General features: G+C 39.0%; 1 protein-coding gene across 1 annotated transcript in view; it reads right to left on the reverse strand.

Moving 5' to 3' along the window:
* LOC141440275 (uncharacterized) overlaps positions 1-20482 on the reverse strand; it is a 31090-nt gene extending 10608 nt beyond the window's left edge. Inside the window, 3 exon segments of the mRNA XM_074104740.1 lie at positions 566-739; positions 15974-16102; positions 20181-20482. Of these exon segments, the coding sequence (XP_073960841.1) occupies positions 566-739; positions 15974-16102; positions 20181-20363 (486 nt within the window). The 5' untranslated portion in view covers positions 20364-20482.
* Between the last annotated feature and the right edge of the window lie 138 nt (positions 20483-20620).

Below are 20620 nucleotides of genomic sequence, written 5' to 3' on the forward strand. Positions count from 1 at the left end.
ATTGTTTACCGCACTCGGAATCACTATCGTTTTCATGACTTCTGCCTGTCACACGGTGTAGGATGAGGGCAGAAAGAGATTGTGAATGAAATAGCAGGCGCCCACGCGTTAGACAATACGGCCTCCGAAGCTTTATTGTCTAACACACTTGGATTGGAATCACAATCGTTTTCACCACTTCTTTCTGTCACACGGCATAAGTCAAGGGTAGAAAGAGATGGTGGATTCAATCGCGAACGTCAGCGCGTTAGATAACAATTACCTCTGATCTGGACACTGTCTCTAGTTGCTAGATCAGCAGTCTGTTGATTTTTGCCATTCATTTTGCCAGATGATAAACCATCCAACTACCAGGGCATCATATATAAACAAGTACGTAGTAGTCACCTGGTCCAAATATTCCCTGTAAGTACCTACGTCTGCTGCGCTGTAGTTTTTGCTGCTTAAAATGATCTAAACACTGTATCTAGTTGCTGCCACACACTGCATTTAAAAGTTTTTGCATCTGATTTTGCCGGATGATCAATCTACAGTACCAGGACATCATAATCAAGTATGTAGTCACCTGATCCAGGTATTCCCTGTACTGCTGCTGTCGCAGCTTCCTGAGGGTGTTCCTTCGGCGCTCATACTCCCCCAGGCCCAGGAGAGCGTCGCCGGTCCCCCGCTCCCCCCTCACCAGGGGGTTGTTGGGGGAGTACTCGCCCGCTTTCAACATGCCGGGGAGGCCTATGTAGCGCTGGAATAATACAATACGGTATTTGATTTGACTATTTTTTACCTCATCCCAGCCTTACTCCCACTGTGGGCACAGGCCTACTCTTACATTGAGAGGGTTTGGGTTGTAGTTCCCACGCGGCCTTGTGCGTTTTTATTATGGGTAGGCTAAAAGCGGGTTCACGGTGGATGCAGGCCGCTACCAACCGAGATAACTAGAAGTCTATTGAGGAGGCCTACATCCAACTATGGGCGTCCTACGGCTGATATGATGATATTTTACAACCACAACTACATAAATGACTGTACACTAATGACCAGTAAGCCTGTGTAACTATTAATGAATGAAATTCCTGAACAACCGAGGCGAGACCGTGGACAGCTCAATTAGACAGCACTAATTGACTTTTATAAGAACCTTAATACATAATATGTAAGTAATTGCTAAATGGGGACCAACAGTGGAGTTTTCAAGCCTTGGAAAATAATAAAGGTATTGACGATTCATGGTGCCCATTGTTAAGCCTGGCATAAAACGAGCTAGGTGACCATTCAAGGATTTTCTTTGTATGTAATTACAATTAAATTTAAATAATTATTTGGGACTCGCTTACGCCAGTGGGTGCCTCTTTGTAAAAATCAGCAAAATTGATCCGTTTTTTAACCACCGATGCAAAAAGAGGGGTGTTATAAGTCTGTCTGTCTGTGGCACCGTAGCTCTTAAAAGGGTGGACCGATTTGAATGTGTTTTTTTATTTATTTGAAAGCAGCCTTTCTAGTGATGGTTCCTAGACATGTTTCATCAAAATCGGTTCAGCCGTTTTTGAGATATTGAACTTTGAAGTGACAAAGTCGGGGGGACGTCGGACCAACTTTTTGTTGGTTAGGTTATTTCCTTACGAGTATGTGTTAATCTGTCATGCGGAAATTGTTTCTTTTATTCATGTCGAAGAAGATTAATTTAATATCCATGTCATCTTTAATTTAACACCATTAGCAATAGAAGTGACGAGCAGGGTTTTTTTTTATTCGACTGGATGGCAAACGAGCAAGTGGGTCTTCTGATGGTAAGAGATCACCACCGCCCATAAACATCTGCAACACCAGGGGTATTGCAGATGCGTTGCCAACCTAGAGGCCTAAGATGGGATACCTCAAGTGCCAGTAATTTCACCGGCTGTCTTACTCTCCACGCCGAAACACAACAGTGCAAGCACTGCTGCTTCACGGCAGGATTAGCGAGCAAGATGGCGATAGAAATCCGGGCGGACCTTGCACAAGGTCCTACCACCCGCAGGTGCCATCTATGGGGTTTAGCATGCCGTGCACTCGGACGGTTTACCTTATAGTTACATAAACATAACACACGCAGGAGACTCGCTTCTAATATAATAAATAATCTTTCGCTTCCATTTGCCGCAATTTAATGGGTCGAGTAGCATGCGGGGATACTTTTAGGTTTTTTTATTTCATTGAAAGCAGTCTCACGAAATAGAACTAGTTATAAGTTAACTTAACTTAAACGCAATAAGCAAATATTTAATTAAAAAGCTTGTCACGTATGCATGTATGTACCTACGGGTCAAATCTTGCAACTGTATTTTGATTTGACCCACTTCCAGTGCTCAGATTGCCTTAAAATTTGGCATACCTAATGTAAATCTGGTGACAATACGATAATCTGGCAGTGACATCCTGATAGTCCTGCCAGGATCATCTCCGCAGGACCGATCTTCTCAATCATTAATGGCATTGACTTGAAATTTGTTACGAAAAATGTACTTACTCGTAGTTTAGATGAAAATGCAAGTAGAGTCGGCAAATAAAGCTTGTATTAAAAATGTAATTTTTAACAAAAACTTATTAGAATGCAGCTCGACTCGATCAAGGGAACCCTTCGTTGTACGAACAACTTGCGTTCAAACAAGCGTGGATGATCACGCGAGCCTTGTCTGCATAATTGATCAATTACACCTGTCAGAGCGCATCGCTGCGTGAACAGAACACCCAGCCATCTTGACTTTTGTACAATGTAGTTCACATTTTATGGAACGCGAAATGACAGAGTTTAGATTAGATAAAGAAGACTGTTGGCTCGGGGCTCTGAGCGTGTTCTCTGTCCATTGCACGGCTGAGACGCTAACCGTACAGTATCTAAGGGTTAGTTTCAATTTAAGTCCCCGGGGAAGGACATAGGATATTTTTTATCCCGGAAAATTTCATAGTTTCCGCGGGATAGCGATAAACGAATTCTATTTGGATGGAGTCGCAGGCAACAACTAGACTAAGTTCCAAATCTTAATAAAAAACAAAATAGAATCATAAGGTCCGGCCACACATGTAGGTGAGTGACCGAATCGGCTAGAACCTAATTCTGCCGGTAGGATTATTTAAAATATGGGGTTTTTAGGGTTCCGGAGCCAAAATGGCAAAAACGGAACCCTTATAGTTTCCCCATGTCTGTCTGTCTGTCCGTCCGCGGCTTTGCTCAGGGACTATCAATGCTAGAAAGCTGTAATTTTGCACGAATATGTATGTAAACTATGCCGACAAAATCGTGCAATAAAAAATTCAAAAAAGTTTTTTTTAGTGTACCTTCCATAGACGTAAAGTGGGGGTGATTGTTTTTTTCTCATCCAACCTTGTAGTGTGGGGTATCGTTGGATAGGTCATTAAAATCATGAGGGGTTTGCTAAAACGATTTTTTGATTCAGTGATTTGTTTGCAAAATATTCAACTTTAAAGTGCAAATTTTCATTAAAATCTAGCGTCCCCCCCCTCTAAAATCTAAACCAGTGGGTGGAAAAATTTGAAAAAAAAACAGAATGGTAGTAAGTATATCAAACTTTCATGGAAAACTATAACGGCTAAGTTAGCTTGAGAATTATTAGTAGTTTAAGAGTAAATAGCAGCCTAAGGTAAAAAATATACCTAAACTTGGAAGATTCCGTATAAAATACGAAATCCTTAGAAAAATATTACTTATTTTTTTCGTAATGGCTACGGAACCCTATTTTGGGCGTGTCCGACACGCTCTTGGCCGGTTTTAATCTTGATAAGTGCAGGGTCCAAGTACTAGAACTTAGCAGGAAATCATCAGCTAAACGACTCGCTTACCATGTAATCAATCATAATAAAAAACACCCCTTAATATCGCTATTGCTGTAACACTTCAAATTTAGTACCACTATTATGATTATGCAAAATACTGGATTCGAAAAACACGAGGTATATGGGTTCTGGGGAAAATATCCAATGTTTTGCTTTACCTCCACTTTTTGATTAAATAGTAATTAATTGGTCTTCCATTAACTACCCAAGTAATATTTTGGATCTATAACTTAGGTTTACATCACAAAAAGGTTGAGTAAACATCGTATAAAGGTTTTAGCGGTGACTACCCGGCGTTTGGTGACACGTTCTTGCTCTATAAGCTTATAGCCAAATTATCCTATTAGCTGTTGATATAAAGGTTTACATAACCATTTTATATAGCCGTTATAGTCAGGTGCTATAAAACCTCAAATGTAGACAGTACGGAGCAATATTACTGTATAAAAGAGCTTGAAATCACTACTATGTATCTAATTTGTGCTACAAGGTTTCCCTGATAACCGCTATAGATATTGCGTTTTAGCAGTGATGAACACTCAACAATACAAGGATGTCCCATATCAGCAGTTATAGCACCCCGAGACAAATACAAAGGAGTATGCCCACTAGTAAAAAATATAACTTCTGCATTATGTAGACGATAGAGTGTAGTCAAAAGTTTATACATACCTACATTTCTATTTTCATTTTGCCAGACGTCTAAGACAGATAAAATAATTAGAATAACGGGTACACACATTGCGGGCCCTAAAAATGAAACGCCATCAAACTTTCGCACTAAAACCTCTTACCCTAATAACTGTAATCACCCAGCTTACCCCGTTCAGGAAACCACCCCATACATTATGCGTGTTTGCAGCCCTTCGGTAAATGATTGGCTAATTACCTACCTTGACCTGGATCACTTGATCGACTTAATAAATTTCAACTTAACATCCTTTTTTCCAGCGTAAGGGGTTAGTGTAGGAGTTGATGTCACTTATTGCGCACTCAAAGATCTTGAGGAATCAAATTCATACGCGTTTTATAATAATAATAATAATGATGCACACACACACGTAGTATATAAGCTATGCATGTCATTGATTTGATTTGGTTCTTAGGAAAGTATAAAAATAAAATTAAATGTACTTATTAATTAACAGAAGGTGCCTCTTAGCACAGGTATTTTATACTTAAAAAGAGGTGCCAACCATTGTAAAACATTGTACTTTTTGCAACCTTAATAAATATATATATTTTTTTTTTGAATGAAATCCATTTATTGTCATAGAAAACCCGACACGACTACACAAATATAACAATTACACATAAGCATTTGGCAATGGGCTCAGGCTCAGCATAAGCTGCGAGCAAAAAAAAAAAGCTTGCAGCTCTGATTTTCAGCCTGCGCCCTTCCCACAGCGTGAAAATAAATTTTAGCACCGGATAAGGCTGTATTTGTTGCTAGTATATTTTTATTACTATCAAAAATATAATGTTTTAAACCTTGGCTCTTCTGGTCTTCTACTTTTCAGCATCATATCAGCCGTAGGACGTCCACTGTTGGACACAGGGCTCCCCAGTTCCACTCTTATGTCATGTCTAACCTACGGTATCGGGTGATTTTATGGGGCAAGGATGAAATATTCAGACTACTGAAAAGATGCCTTCGTGCCGGGCCTCTATCACTCTATTGGCTCCTGTAGAGACACCGACTTCAAGCTGCCAGTAAATTATTTTCAACATTTTAGTGGTCGGTTTTTTGTTCTAAAGTTTTATGTTTTTAAGTACCCCGCGGAAATAATAGATATAGACATATAGTTAAGTCTGTACGACGAATCCAGTTACCATGTAACGTAACAGGCGGGGCCTAGTGTAGAGTAGAGCCAGTGGAAAGCGTATTCCTTATAAAAAAAAAAAAAACAAAAATGAAATACCAAATGTTAGTGTGAGGGTGGCTGTGAGGTTTCTACACGAGATGACGTTGCCGGCTAGCTCTCAGCCCTCAGAGTGTATATTCAACTGAGGCGCAGTTTGACAAGCACAAGAAAAGGAAAATTCGAGATTAAATAGAAAAATTAAAATGTTTTTTTCACTTTTATTAAACCATATATTTTAACCCCCGACGCAAAAGAGGTATGTTATTAGTTTGACGGCAATGTCTGTATGTCTGTGGCATCGTAGTTCTCAAACGGATAGACCGATTTCGATGCGGTTTTTTCGAATTTTCGTGCGGTGGTTCTTTGCTATGTTTTATTGAAATCGATTTAGCCGTTTTGAAATATTTTTCAAATTTTCTGAGTTGGTTAGGTTATTTATTAATTACGGACATCAGCTCTTAGCCTAGCCTTTGCGAAACAGGGCATAGCGTGCGGCTCGGTTACGGAGTGACGGCGATACCAACTTGCAAGGACTTTCCGAAACTAAATACTTGATACTATCTAAGCTATGTCAGAAATAGTAGGTGGCTTCGTATTGCTTTACTTTGGAATGAAATTACAACAAAGTACTGGATACAGACCACGTTTTACCACGAGCTTTGCGAATCGTGAGGAAACCTTGCGAAGCAATTCAATGGTGCGTGTGAAGTGCACTGGGCCCGCGTGGGAACTATGGCCCAAGCCCTCTTGTTCTGAGAGGAGGCCAGCAGTGGGACGTATATAGGCTGGGATGGATGGATGGATGACTGGATACAGTGAAGGGAAGTGATTTACCACGTATGTGACGTACCAAGCCACAGTCGAGGAAACTGAACCGCGTACCTGTGTGGAACCTTTTCATAATCAATCTTACTATATTTTCTTTGGCAGATGTATGGGATGTCAACATGACATTATAAGCACAAAGACAGAGACAATGCAAGTGAAACCTAAAATGACATTAAAGTAAAACGAATCCTCAGTCAATATTTTCCGCGTCACGCCCTCGGCGACCCAAAAACCGCGATGTTTCATATCGTGATAGCGAAATATAAAACAAAGGCGGGCGCGGTGCTGGGAGCGGCCGCATTAACTAATTAATATTGTTATCTATCGAGGGTTAGGCGAAATTTCATATAGAGTCTCTCTGAGTATAGGTAGATATAATAAATATGCTTAAGCTCCGATAAGTTAGGTTACATTAACAATTTTATGACAACTAAGGACGTCAACTATCAAGATGGATGGATGACCTGAGGGTCTGCTGCGCACGTTTCTGGCACTCGCGATTATAATCAAAGGACAGTTTTCGCATACAAAATCTGTCATTTGTTTGTGATCGCGAGTGTCAGAAACGTTATGCACACTTACGTAGCGTAGTGACGTAGGGAGTGCGGGGGGGTCCATTTTGAGGGGGCGGCAAAATGCCATAGTAAATAATACTGAATAACATCTAGATCTCTTTTAAAACCTAAACAAGAGGGCGGCAAAATTTTCTTCCGCCCCGTGCGGGTGCGGCTGACGCACCCACGCTACCACAGTATAAAAAAGGATGGCTCATTTAGATCGGACAGTATGGGAAAGTCTGAAACTATAGGACATACGAAGACCTGTTCTTAGGAACCATTTCATCGATTTTAGTAACAAGAATATCTGCATTGAACACCAAAAAAAAACTTGTTCTCAGTGCGGGAATCGAACCAGGTCGTTTTGTAAAAAAAAACTTACATTAAGTATTTCTATTTGGATATCGATAGTGTAGGTCATATATATATAATCATAAGCAATAAATTTTACTGTGAAACACGATATCTAGAATGAATAAAATGCATTGTTTTCATATTCTTTAATGTAAGTTTTATTTTCAAAACGTCCGGGTTCGATTCCAGAGTTGAGTAGGTACAAGTTTTTTTTTAAATGTATGAATGCAGTTTTGTATGGAGAGTGGGCCAAATTTTGTGCCGCTGAGTATATTAGGATTATTATCAAAATCAAACGCACGGATAATTTTATCTGCATATCTACTCAACGGAGCGTCAAACTTAGGAAAATATGTTATGTAGGTATATCTAACTGCTTAATTGTTAGTATAACCTTGTCGCAGTGAGCCATGTAGGTAGGTGTAGGTTATCAATTTTATCAAAGCAGTTACTCTGGCATTTGTTGTGTAAAGCTTCTACTATAAATAGGGAAATTCGGAATTAACGTGATTTGTTGATGCATGAACCACTAATAACGTTAGCATGTTTGTGTTAGCTATATATATTATTATTTAGATTTGTGTATTTATTTAATCCACTCATCGCAAAAAGTGGCTTAAGTTAAGATTTTATCTTTTTACTATCATTGAATAAATACGGTTCACAGAATCGTACTCTTTATTAGTTAGCTATCTAAACCTTTACAAAAAAAAACACAAAATGAAATCTAGTCTATGATACCTAAGTATACGAAATACAAACTCACCTCATTTCTTTCTCCAAACCATAGCCACGGTTAATTAAAAAAACATTTGCTCCAAACGTTTTGAATTACCGATTCCAAATTCACAATTCGAATCACATCGCGGATTCTCGCCGGCCAGCAAGCTTGTTTCGGTCCAAAACACGCTTCTGACGTCGCGTCTACATTGTTTCTGAGGGTATTGTTCGAGGCACAAAATGGAGCGGCTACAGTAGGACCAGACTGTGTTAAATGCGCAATTGCGCAGAAGATTTTGCACATAAGTAGACAGCAGGGTCAATATGAGTTGGTTATTTTTGAGGTAGGTGAACTTACGTCATTATTGCTCTATAAAACCAATTGAATCATGATCCGCTGTGGAACTTTTTCAGAGAAAATGACATAGTGACATATTGTATTATGTACTTGCTAGAGATAATCTACGCATAAGTTATGTCCATTAATGCAAACATGAATAAAATTAATGACCATATCATGGACGGGGATGTTAAGATTTAATTTTAATCCGCATTGGCGATCCCTGGTGTTCAAAAAGTTTATCTAATAGTATAGTAGTGTGTAGTTTAGTCGTGTACCTACTAGTAATAATTTTACTTTGGATGTAATTAAATAAAATTGTAGTTGTAGATTTGTAAAAATAACTTAACCTCGTCGAGTTTCTTGCAGGAATCTTCTCAACAGAGGTTTTTTCCTACTCGTGGATTTTCGAGTTTCTGTATTTCTATGGCCCAAATTGAATATAAATATTTTGATTTTGGCTTAGAACGGCCAAAGTTGATGATGATGTTAGATGGTCAAAGCATAATCCATCCGAATCTCCGTATAGCAAGATTCCGATTTCTACTCCGTTCCTGGCCCTTTACTACGAAGTGCAAAACTCGAACTTCCTATCTTGCCGTCCCCTGACGCTAATATTATTTAATACAAGAGTGAAAGGAACGGTACGATACGACTTCGATTTTCGAATTTCTTAGTAGCCCTCATGTGTATACCTAGTGCCATCCACGAAGACGCGTGATTTTGTCAAAATTAGAATGACATTGTAATAAGAACCACGGCACGCGTCATCGTGAATGACTCTACCTACAGAGCGGGCCTTCTGCACTTGACTACTGTGCGTCGAGGTCACCTCGCAATCCTTATTGCTATTCGCCCGGCATTAGGTTCGTGCAAAACGTATCCATTTTAATTTTAATACATGACATTGTGTGGGAGCACATCTTGTACAGTACGAGCACGGCAAAGATGGCCATCTAAATCTAATTTCGATGAAAGCTAAACGAGAAGATGAAAGTGTTGACTGCACTTATTAAGCTGCGTTTCCACCAGAGATGTGTTTTTCATGAACAAATAGAAACGCTTCATTTGCTTATCCTCGCATAGCACATCTCTAGTGGAAACAGCTGAGCGGAGCGAGGAAGGTAAATGAAGAGTTTCTATTGGTTCATGAAAAACACATTCTTCGCAACTAGGGTTGCCAGATGGCTGTGACATCCGGGATTGTCCCGGAATTAAGTCTTGTCCCGTGTCCAGGAATTATACTTTAATGCCCCGGATTTCGACAACTAACTATAATACTAGTTTTTTTCAATAAGTTACGAGAGCAGTATTTCCTTCCATATAACAAATTGAAGCTGCGGTTTACATTGACGGCCTGTTTTCAGAATTCACGTGCCTGAGAACTGTTTTTGAGGTCCTTACAAAAGACTTACCAAAAGACAAAATCTGGGGTCACTATTTTAAAACGAGCAATTCCAATGATTTTGTCAATTTGAAGAAAATACTTGGTTTTGTGCTTGTACTTGTATTTATCTACTGACCCAATTCGTAACCCTGGAATTGTCCCGAAAATGAAATGTTTGTATCTGGCAACCCTACTCGCAACACATCCTCGCACATAATATAGTATATTTGAAACGCAGTTTCAGGGGTGCTTATCTCAAAACGGCAGCGGTATCATTGTACTTATAAGTTATAAGTGACGCGAAGTATTATAAGTTATAACACCTTTTTTTTTCGATTGGATGGCAAACAAGCAAGTGGGTCTCCTGATCGTAAGAGATCACCACCGCCCATAAACATCTGCAACACCAGGGGTATTGCAGACGCGTTGCCAACCTAGAGGTCTAAGATGGGATACCTCACGTGCCAGTAATTTCACCGGCTGTCTTACTCTCCACGCCGAAACACAACAGTGCAAGCACTGCTGCTTCACGGCAGGATTAGCGAGCAAGATGGTGGTAGCAATCCGGGCGGACCTTGCACAAGGTCCTACCACCTGCAAATTCACCTAATTTGCAGTTGTTATTTTGCGTCGAAGGATAAAAAACCTCGGAAAGGATCAACTTTTTTTAAACTCTTTAAACTGAATCATTAGCAGACTTGAAACGATCTGCCGTAAGAATATTTCGACGCACATTCTTTCACCGTACTTGCTGTATCAATTTTGATGCAAGTGTGGGAAGCATCTTGAACAAATTGACTCTTTATTTCATTATCAACGTTTTTATTACCTTTGACATATGGTTGAAATTTATACTGTCGATCTGCAATGGGGGGTACAAAAACTGTTATGAGATTATGAGATACACGGCATTGAATTATCGGCACTTGCTACCCACAACTATCAGAGTGGCCATTTTGTAGTATTAGTTATTAGACATTTTGTAATAGAATACGGTAGTGTCATTAAAAAAAAAAAATGAATTATTTCGTTAGTTAAATTGACAATAAATGTGTTCAATAAACAAAAAAATAAGAATACTTATTTTAACCTTCCGAGTCCTAACTTTTTTAACAGACGACGTAGTACTTAAGACCTAGACGTGGTTCACCAGCTTTGTTATTTTGAATATTATTTCAAAATTCTTTATTCAATGAACAATTTGTAATTTTGAACATGAAACTACCGTGAGACTCACTCATATTAAATGATATTGTAACGGATAACTCACGTCTTAAACCGTGCGTGCGTGTTGCGGCAGCCGCCGAGTCGCGTGCTCCTGAGAAGAAGGGCTACGAAATAGCCCGAAACATGTCGAGCTAAACTCGGTTTAAGACTTGAGTTATCCGTTACAATATCATTTAATATGAACAATTTGTACTTTATGAAGTACCTACATTCGGCCGATATTCTTAGTGTTAATTATGGTCCTTTATAAAGTACGCGAGGGCTCACGAGAATATAGCCGGTTAAAGTTCCGTGTGACGTCACACCTACGTATATTTATACACTTAGTGTGACGTCACGGCGTCACGACGTCTTTGTCATTTTTAGTTTGATTGACAAAATAAAAAAAATACGTGTTCAATATGTTCTGATAATCTATCTCCAATTTTTTTCCCCTTTTTTTTAATTTATGACGGTGGAAGCATTCTACAATTCCACTCCACTGAACGTAGAATAGGTATACTTAAGATGCTTAGTTTTAGTTTTGTAACTAAGGGACCCCATACATCCCTGTATTATTAGGTAGGTATATTCCATCTAATTTTTTCTCTAATTTTATACTGTACTCTGTAAGTATTTTATTTGTAATTATTTATTTTGAAGAAATATCTTTCGCCAAGATTCTAGGGGCACATTCTTGGCAATGATGGTCTTAACGAAAACGATGGAAGTTTAAAAAAAAATACGTGTAAAAGTGCCCATTCCAGCCTATTTACAGAATAAACGATTTGCGGACTAATTATACAAATATCTCATGTTTTTAACCACGAATCTACCCGACTATGTCTCTTTTGTTTGCCAATGTTTTAGCATATGTGAAAATTGCTAAAGTTTCATAGACAAGTTATTTATCAAGGTTTTTAGAGCCATTTGTCAGTCTAATAGCCTTTCGCCGACTTGACGGCATTGACATTGAACTTTCTGGAAGACATCCAAAAGGGCGCGATACAATTTATTTCATTAAAGTTTATAGAGATTATATCTTGCGAGAATAATAAATTATAGATGTAACAGGGCCAATCAACCCACACTAATTTACCCACACTAATCTGTCCGCGACATTTTTCAAACAATTGCATAAATTTTGTAAGTAAACATGTTTTTTCTGTAATTTAAAAGATGGTGTACATGAATACATGCCATCCTACGTCAGTTCAACCTATTAAACCGTGAAATATCTTATTGGAAGTACGATTTTTTTGGTAACGTCAGAGACAATTTTGGTAACGCAGGAGACGCCCAAAGTGTCGGTAAAATAGTTGATTGGCCTAACAGCTAGTTTTAGTAGATTTAGGGGCTGTTTCACCATCCATTGATTAGCGTTAACCGACGGTTAAATGTGATGCCGTCTCCGTCTATTCGAACAAAACAAATAGAGACGGCATCACACCTAACCGCCTGTTAACACTAATCAATGGATGGTGAAACAGCCCCTTTTAGCTAAGCATCCCGATTAAACTAGCTTTCGGTTAAATAAGTTTTGGGGATAACAACGATTCGGTTAAATAAGTTACAAGCTTTTTTTGCGGACTGTATTTTTTTGTCGACTTTACTTGCATTACCACTCAAACTACTTTTGCATACCAAATTTCAAATCGATGCCATTAACCGTTGAATAGTTCCGGACGATCCTGGCCAGACTACCAGGATGTCACTACCAGATTATTGTATTGTCACGCAATTTACATAAGTATGGTAAATTTCAATCCGCCTACTAGAAGTTGGTCGAATTTAACTTGCAAGATTTGACTACAGACAAACAGACAGATAACGGGACAGGTGAAACCATGAAACTAAATAAAAAGCTTGTAAAAAGGCCAGATCAAAATCGGCCCTTCATTTAGGAGCTATGATGCCAGAGAGAAATACATACATAGCGGTTAAACTTATCATGAGAAATGAGAATTGCGATGCGATGCCTGCCTATAGGCCCCGACACGGTTAACCTGGCCCTGGGTGGATTACAACATTTACTCTGCATCCACACGTGCAAGACGGCTACGTCTGTGCAACACATGTATCTTCAAGTCTTGCACATTGCACATATTTTTTTGGTTCATTAATAATGTCTAACCAATACATTTTTTACACATTTTTAATGCATTTTATTCCGAAATTGACAATGTTTCAGGATTTTTACAAAAGTAACCTAACCAAACCTACAGGGTACCACACCATGGTCTTGAAAAAATGCTATTGGCCAAATAGTAATATAATTTAATAATATTGTAAATCTGTTTTAAAAAAAATACACCTCGTTGAGTTTCTTGCCGGATTCTTCTCAACGGAGGTTTTTGCGAACCGGTGGTAGATTTTTTTTTGACATTCATAAGTCAGTTCAGACGACCAGATGGCCCAGTGGTTAGAGAACCTGACTACGAAGCTTGAGGTCCCGGGTTCGATTCCCGTGTCGGGGCAGATATTTGTATGAAAAATACGAATGTTTGTTCTCGGGTCTTGGGTGTTTAATATGTATTTAAGTATGTATCTATATCTATATAATTATATTTATTCGTTGCTTAGTACCCATAACACAAGCTTTGCTAAGCTTACTTTGGGACTAGGTCAATTGGTGTGAATTGTCCCGTGATATTTATTTATAAGTGCTTGTTATGGCCTAAATTGAATAAAGATATTTTGACTTTGACTCTGACTTTAATAAAACATTAGGGAAACGAATAAAGAAAGATTTATTCACAACACAGCAATAGACAACACTACACAAGACACAACAATATTATTACTCGTAAGTGCGACAGCATATATAGGTAGTAAGATATGTGTCATTGCGGTTGTAAATCGGACACTGGCTCAGCATAATGCTGAGACGTTAAGAACGCCCCAGCGCTGATTTTCAGCCAGCACCGGCGGTGACCCTCGACCGCTATAAAAATATACTACACACTATTAACTATACATATAAAACTACATGAATTTATAAACTACGAAACATATTTATATTATACCTAACCATCGGAAAAAATTTTTTTGGCGAAATGAAAGGATTTTTTTTTCTCTTAGGTCAAGACGAAACTTGGCGAATAAAGTACCTAGTAACTTATTAATTAATAACGCATATTGTTACATAAGTACCTCGAGTATATATGTATGTATGTCGGTTGGCGTGTGGGAGCTCGAGATATACAACGAGATATATCTAATTTATATTGCTTTAGTTGATCTGGCATTGGCCATGATATCATTGGACAGGTTAGGTTAGGAATACACAATAGCAGTAGCTTCTTTGTTTATGTTGTAGGTACCTATTTAAGATTGATTATCACACAATATGCACGTGCCCCGAAAAGTACTTGGTCGGTTTTGTGTGTGCGTGCGTGCGTGCGTGTGTGTGTGTGTGTTGAAGACGAGCCGCGAACCGGAAGTAGAAGTGCTGGCAGCATTGGCAGGCCACCCAGGGGCTGGGGTACGCATTTCAATTTATAACTTTATGAATACCACGTTGAAATCCGACGCGTACCTATATCGAAATAAAAACGGAGTCGGACTCGTGCACGAAGGGTTCTGTACCATCTATACAACATTCATTAGACATTAGCAAAAAAACGGCAAAAAATCACGTTTGTTGTGGGAGGGGAGCCCTCCTTAATTATTTATTTTGTTCTAATTTTAGTGTTTGTTGTTATAGCGGCCACAGTTATACATAATCTGTGAAAATTTCAACTGTCTAACTATCACGGTTCAAGAGATACAGCCTGGTGACAGACGGAAAGAAGGCGGACAGCGAAGTCTTACTAATTGGGTTTCCGTTTTTACCCTTTGGGCACGGAACCCTAAAAAAAGAGAAAGAAGCTCATACCTCAAAATATATAATCAATTCGCGGGTCAATTTTATTGCCTTGTAGATGCCTACATTTATTCCCTGGTGTTTAACGACTAAACGAATGTTTTCGTCGACACATAATTATTTTAACTGCGTGTAATTCGTGCTGTGACAAAACGCGGTAGTTATACGCGCCCGCGCTGCGCACGCAATTGCCTCGTTAGGGTCTACGGGCACATTGAATACATTCGCAGATTTACTACAGGTCTACAGGATGAACGATATTACATCTACTTCCTGGTTTTTAGTTTCTAAGTTTATGTTTTTATTTTACGGAGATGGGGGAGTCGGGAAGTAGTTATTTGTGTCACAAGGGAGCAAAATGGTGTATTTACGGCGAGCGTGGTACATTGAATCCAGAATGTAGCGAAGGATTCTACAATAGAATACTGAGCGTAATTAGGGTTTCAAGTGTTGACGCCCAAGATGAAAATAACTTTACTCCCGAGTGGCTCATACAACTTTTTCCAGCGAGAATTAAGAAACTTGAAAAAAAATCTAAATAAGTATAATTAAAGAGCAACCAGCATAGATAATGTCGTGGTTTTACAATTATCAACTTAAAAAATTGCATTTGCAAAAAAATCCCTTGAACGTAAAAGTTGCACTTTGATCCCTCTTGTTACGGAGGAAAAGTTACTTTTCTGAATGAGAGGTGTGAAAAATCCATTATGGCCGACTGGCAAGGGACTCACCGGCTAAAAACTCGGCTGCTCGTCTCCAACTCCCTGGATATTACCACGGAGAGGAGAGGGTTGGATCCTTATATATCTACCCAAGTACCAGTACCCGCAGAGTTTTACAGTCTTTTCAGTCATTTGCTGGAAAGCCGGGAGAGGAGCATGCATTCTCCCGTTACGCTCTGCGAGGAGCTTGGGTTAGTTTTTCTTTGTTTATTCCCATTGGTTTCTTTCTTGACCGACTCTAGCCGATTAGACGCCCCTGCGATAACTGTGTTATTTATAGGTGATAGCGTTATACACTCACCCGTATGTACCTCTCTAGATCAGGCGGTATATCCTCGGTCGCTTCCTGTGCCGCCTCTTCTGCATCATGCTTCCCTGGTACCGTACTCACGCCTTTTGGATTGTTATCTTCATTATTTTCTCTATTCTCCTGTGGTACAAAACATTCTTTTAAAACTTCCATTTCAAGAATAGCAGGCTTAGATAATTAAAGACGCTAAAGGCGATATTCATGTTTTGGCTGTTACCACATTAGCATACCTAATATGCTACGATAAAAAAAAACCGAAACGATACATCGCGATCAAGGCCTGTAGGTACTACGAAGTGCAAAATTCAAACTTCGTATTGCCGTGCCGTTCACGCTTATATTATACGAGTGTGAGAGGGACGGTACGATTACGAACTTCGATTTTCGAATTTTGTAGTAGCCCCTCTGATCTCCCTATTGTGTTATCTTGCTACAAATACCTGAACTTTAGGTCTTAATGTGATGGCAAACCCTAAATGTTAGTTCAAACTCACAAAAATAACTAAGCATGTCATAAGAAACAGAGCAACAAACCTTTAATAGCAAATCAATACGACTTGGCATTTAGGGACGGAGGAAAAGCGAATGAATACATCAATGAAACACCTGGGAGGGAATCATTTATGTGTTTGTTGAAGGAAAGGGTAGTTGGTACCTATACCTACCAAGGACCATGTACTTACCCTAACTAATTTTGAAGGTTTCGTATGACAAAAGGAAATAAATAACTTAAAAACCGCCGACATGGCAATTTCAAAGTTCCATATCTCAAAAACGGCTGAACCGATTTATATCAGACCGCAAGAAGAACTACCGCAAGGAAACTAGCTTACATTTAAAAAACCGCATCGAAATCGGTCCATCCGTTTGAGAGCTACGATGCCACAGACAGACAGACAGGATAAGCAGAACTAGAGTAAGCGAGATAGCCTGAAATTGTCAAACGAAAAGCAAAATGCTTGGAGATAATAATGGCCGTAGGGGCTAGCGTTGCCTTGCCAGGCGTCCCGATTTGCACGGAAGCCTTATTATCAGGGGTCTAGGGACGAGTCCCGTTTGGCAACTGATCGGAACGCAATGTCCCAATAAATCAATAAAGCTTATATAAAAAAAATATATATATTTCTCCCAATCTAAAACATCTATCCTTATTTTAATCTAATCGGACCAGGCTGTTGCTAAATGTTCTTTTTTTTCCTTCTATTTTTTTCGGGGCTTATGTGCACTGTGTGACTATGCCAGCCTCATTGGAAGACTCGATGGCCACATTCATCAAACCAAACACTATATAAGCTGCAAAGGAGTGCTTGATGTAAGTGTTCTTGGGGGCCATGTTTTTGAGTAGCGGCCACGTACTGGAAGACGCAGGTTGCCCTCCACGAGGTGGACTGATGGCCCGGGGAGGGTCGCACGAGTCCGACAGATGAGGGCGGCGCTGGCTAATGTTTCGGCGAATAACGTTTGGCAACCTGTTTAATTTCGCAACTTTTCATTTCCCAACTGTTTAATATTTCTGAAACTGTAAATACTTCGGGATTTTTATAAAACTGACCTAACCTAACCTAAAGGGATCTACACGATAGCCCTGAAACAAATCCTGAAATATTTACAGTTTTAGAGTTTGCGAAATGAAAAGTTGCGAAATGAAACAGGTTGCCAAACGTTACGTTGCGAAAAGGCAGTACCCGAGGCCGGTTATTGTCACCCGCGCCAGCCCTAACCCTTGATCAAGATAGAGCGAGATTGTCTACACCGCTTCCATGCCGCTCAAAAGGGGCCATCATAATTTTATTGCTGATCGGCAAGCGCAGCGTAGGACGTCCACCCACGAGATGGACAGGACCTGGTTAAAGCCGCGAGTTCAAGGTTCCCCACTGGGCACGTGCCCAGGGCCCCATCCCCGTCCCAGGGCTCCATTACCAAACGATAACCGATAAGTTACTAAATAGTGATCTACTATGGTCATAGAGGCCCCATTATCCTAATGTGCCCAAGGCCTCTAATAGGTGAAAGACGGCCCTGACTGGCGCATGCAGGCCGCGTTCAACCGAAGCAACTGGGGGTCTTTGGGGGCCTATGTCCAACAGTGGACGTCTTACGGCTGATATGATGATGATGAATTTTATTTCGCTCTGGAAACTGGAAAACTGTACCCTAGGAGCCTATAGAGCGACCGCTTCTCTTGCTTTACCTCAAGGACCTGCTGGGCTGGAAAGCAACGGCTGATGGTCGTGGCTGATCACGGATCTACGGAATTTTCGAACCGAACCAAAACCATGTGATTTTAGGCGCCTTTGGTTAACCGCTTCACAAATATTTGGGTGCGCTCCCTTAGAAGTGCTCCTAAGGCAAGCGCCCCACGCCGTTACACCGAGGTAAAAAAAAAAAAAATTTTAGTGCCTCCCATAAACATAGTGGGGATGTTTTTTTTCTCGAGTAACCCTTTAGTGTGGGGTATCGTTGGATAGGTTTTTTAAAGCCATTGAAGGGTTGCCAAGACGATTTTTCGATTCAGTGATCTGTTTGCGAAATATTCAACTTGAAAGTGCAAATTTTCATTAAACTCAACCCCCGCCCCCTCTCTAAAATTATACTAAAAAAAATTTTGAAAAAATTTAATATAGTAGGAAGTATATCAAATTTATAAGGAAAATTATAATGGCTAAGATTGCTTGAGAATTAGTAGTAGTTTAAGAGTAAATAGCAGCCTAAGGTATAAATAAAATGTACCTTAACTTGGAAGATTCATACACAATAAAACTTTTTTTACAAATTGAATGTGTTGATTTCTGGTCTGCAGCCTGCAGCCTCCTGTTGTATAGCTACTGCTAGCGAGCAGACCAGTACTATCCCTTACCCCAAATGCCTTTACCCAAATGGCTTGATAAACTGGTTACTCTGTCTGACTTTTTGGTTTTAACACCATTTAACACCTTTTTAAAGATGCTTTTGCTTACAAAGATGTATTCCCCTCTATACTCCATACTAGTAAGTTGTCAAGTTAAGTACTTAACAACATAAGTAGCCGCTCTCTTATGTACCATATCTTGGTACAGTTGCCACTTATCTGTATGCTCATATTGACAGTTGAAAGGAGAAATCGACTTAGCGACATTTTATGAAAACTTTAACAACAGAGAAAAATTTACTGATTCTGAACATGTATATATAACTCACTATCTTAAAAAAATGTTGCTTAGTCAAATTCTACTTTCAACCATCAATATCTAATGCTATACAAAATCAAGAGATGTATTAGTAACAAAATGGAATGGCTAAAGTGCTAGAATACCTATTATAGAAAATATTCTATAATTTCCTTGGCAGTGTAGACATGATAGAGCATATCTGAGCATTTTAGTAGCTCCCTTATACCAATTTGCACTGAGCCTGCATGAGAAATAACTACTGCCCAGGCCCTCTAACTCTGACAGAGACAGATATATTATAGGTATTATAGATGATGATGATGGATGTCAACAAAAAAAGCAAACAACACAAACAAGTTAAATAAGAATAATAAAATAATATCATAAAACAGAATTACCACAAAATAAAAAAAACCTGGTGTCTTTTATTTTAATGAGGGAATGTTCTTTTAAAAAACATTGATATATCACTACTTCATGAATTTATAAAATATCAAAACAAACAAAGAGTACTTAAGTAAATCACCAATTTTTTTTTAATTTCATTTGTTAACCCATCAGCTGGTCAATTCATTAGCAGTGTTCCTAAAGCCCTATTTAGACCATTCAAGAACTTGCATACAAGTTGCATTATATCGCAGACTATGAGGGACAATGAATTCAGTTGATCAAACAAATACCGCAATGTAGTGAAACTTGCATGCAAGTTCTCGCATAGTGTAAATGGGGCTTTAATTAGGTATGCATGAATAAATAAAACTTAGGTGCAACTTGTTTAGCTACATAAATTATTCACAAACCTCAAATTTAGTTCTGGTGGCTTACCCTAATAGATACACTAAACACAGAACTTTGAAAGCAAAAAAAAAAGTTTTTACTAGTAAAAGGAAATTACTGCATTTTATAAAATAGCCTGTGAATGCAGCAACTTCGATGCGACACCGGTTAGTACTGGCTGGAAAATCGATAGTGCGATATGCCAAACGAAACAAAAACAACAGGTGGTTTGGCGGCATTAAAAATAGTTTTAAAACTTTTTTCTAACTTACGTCTGATCGTGGCGACGCCAGCCCCAATCGCGTTTTCTCCTTCTCTATCTCACGCCTTTTCACTGTAATTAGCCTTTCTAAATCCACAGTGGATAGCATTGTGTGTGTCGCGGAACGCGAGTGTAAAGTTTCACATGCAAAAATGGGGAAATTCACTGATGTTATATTGTATACTAATATCATATAATAGTTCTATACACATTATATAAATATTACACATTATATAATTTGTTATTTTAAAACAATGGTGTGGAGAAACGAATTCATGGGAATAGTCGTTAAATTAATAGCTTATTCAAAAACTTGTTGACATTTTTTGACAGTTACTCTTTTATTTTTTCCAGACATCTCTCCAGAAAATATCAAAGGGTGTTAGTACATACAGCTTTGCATTTAAAAAAACAATGTTTTTGACGATTTCTTCAGTTTTTTCCTTTTAT

The sequence above is a fragment of the Choristoneura fumiferana genome, chromosome 22 (assembly GCF_025370935.1).
Source record: "Choristoneura fumiferana chromosome 22, NRCan_CFum_1, whole genome shotgun sequence".
Lineage (NCBI taxonomy): Eukaryota > Metazoa > Arthropoda > Insecta > Lepidoptera > Tortricidae > Choristoneura > Choristoneura fumiferana.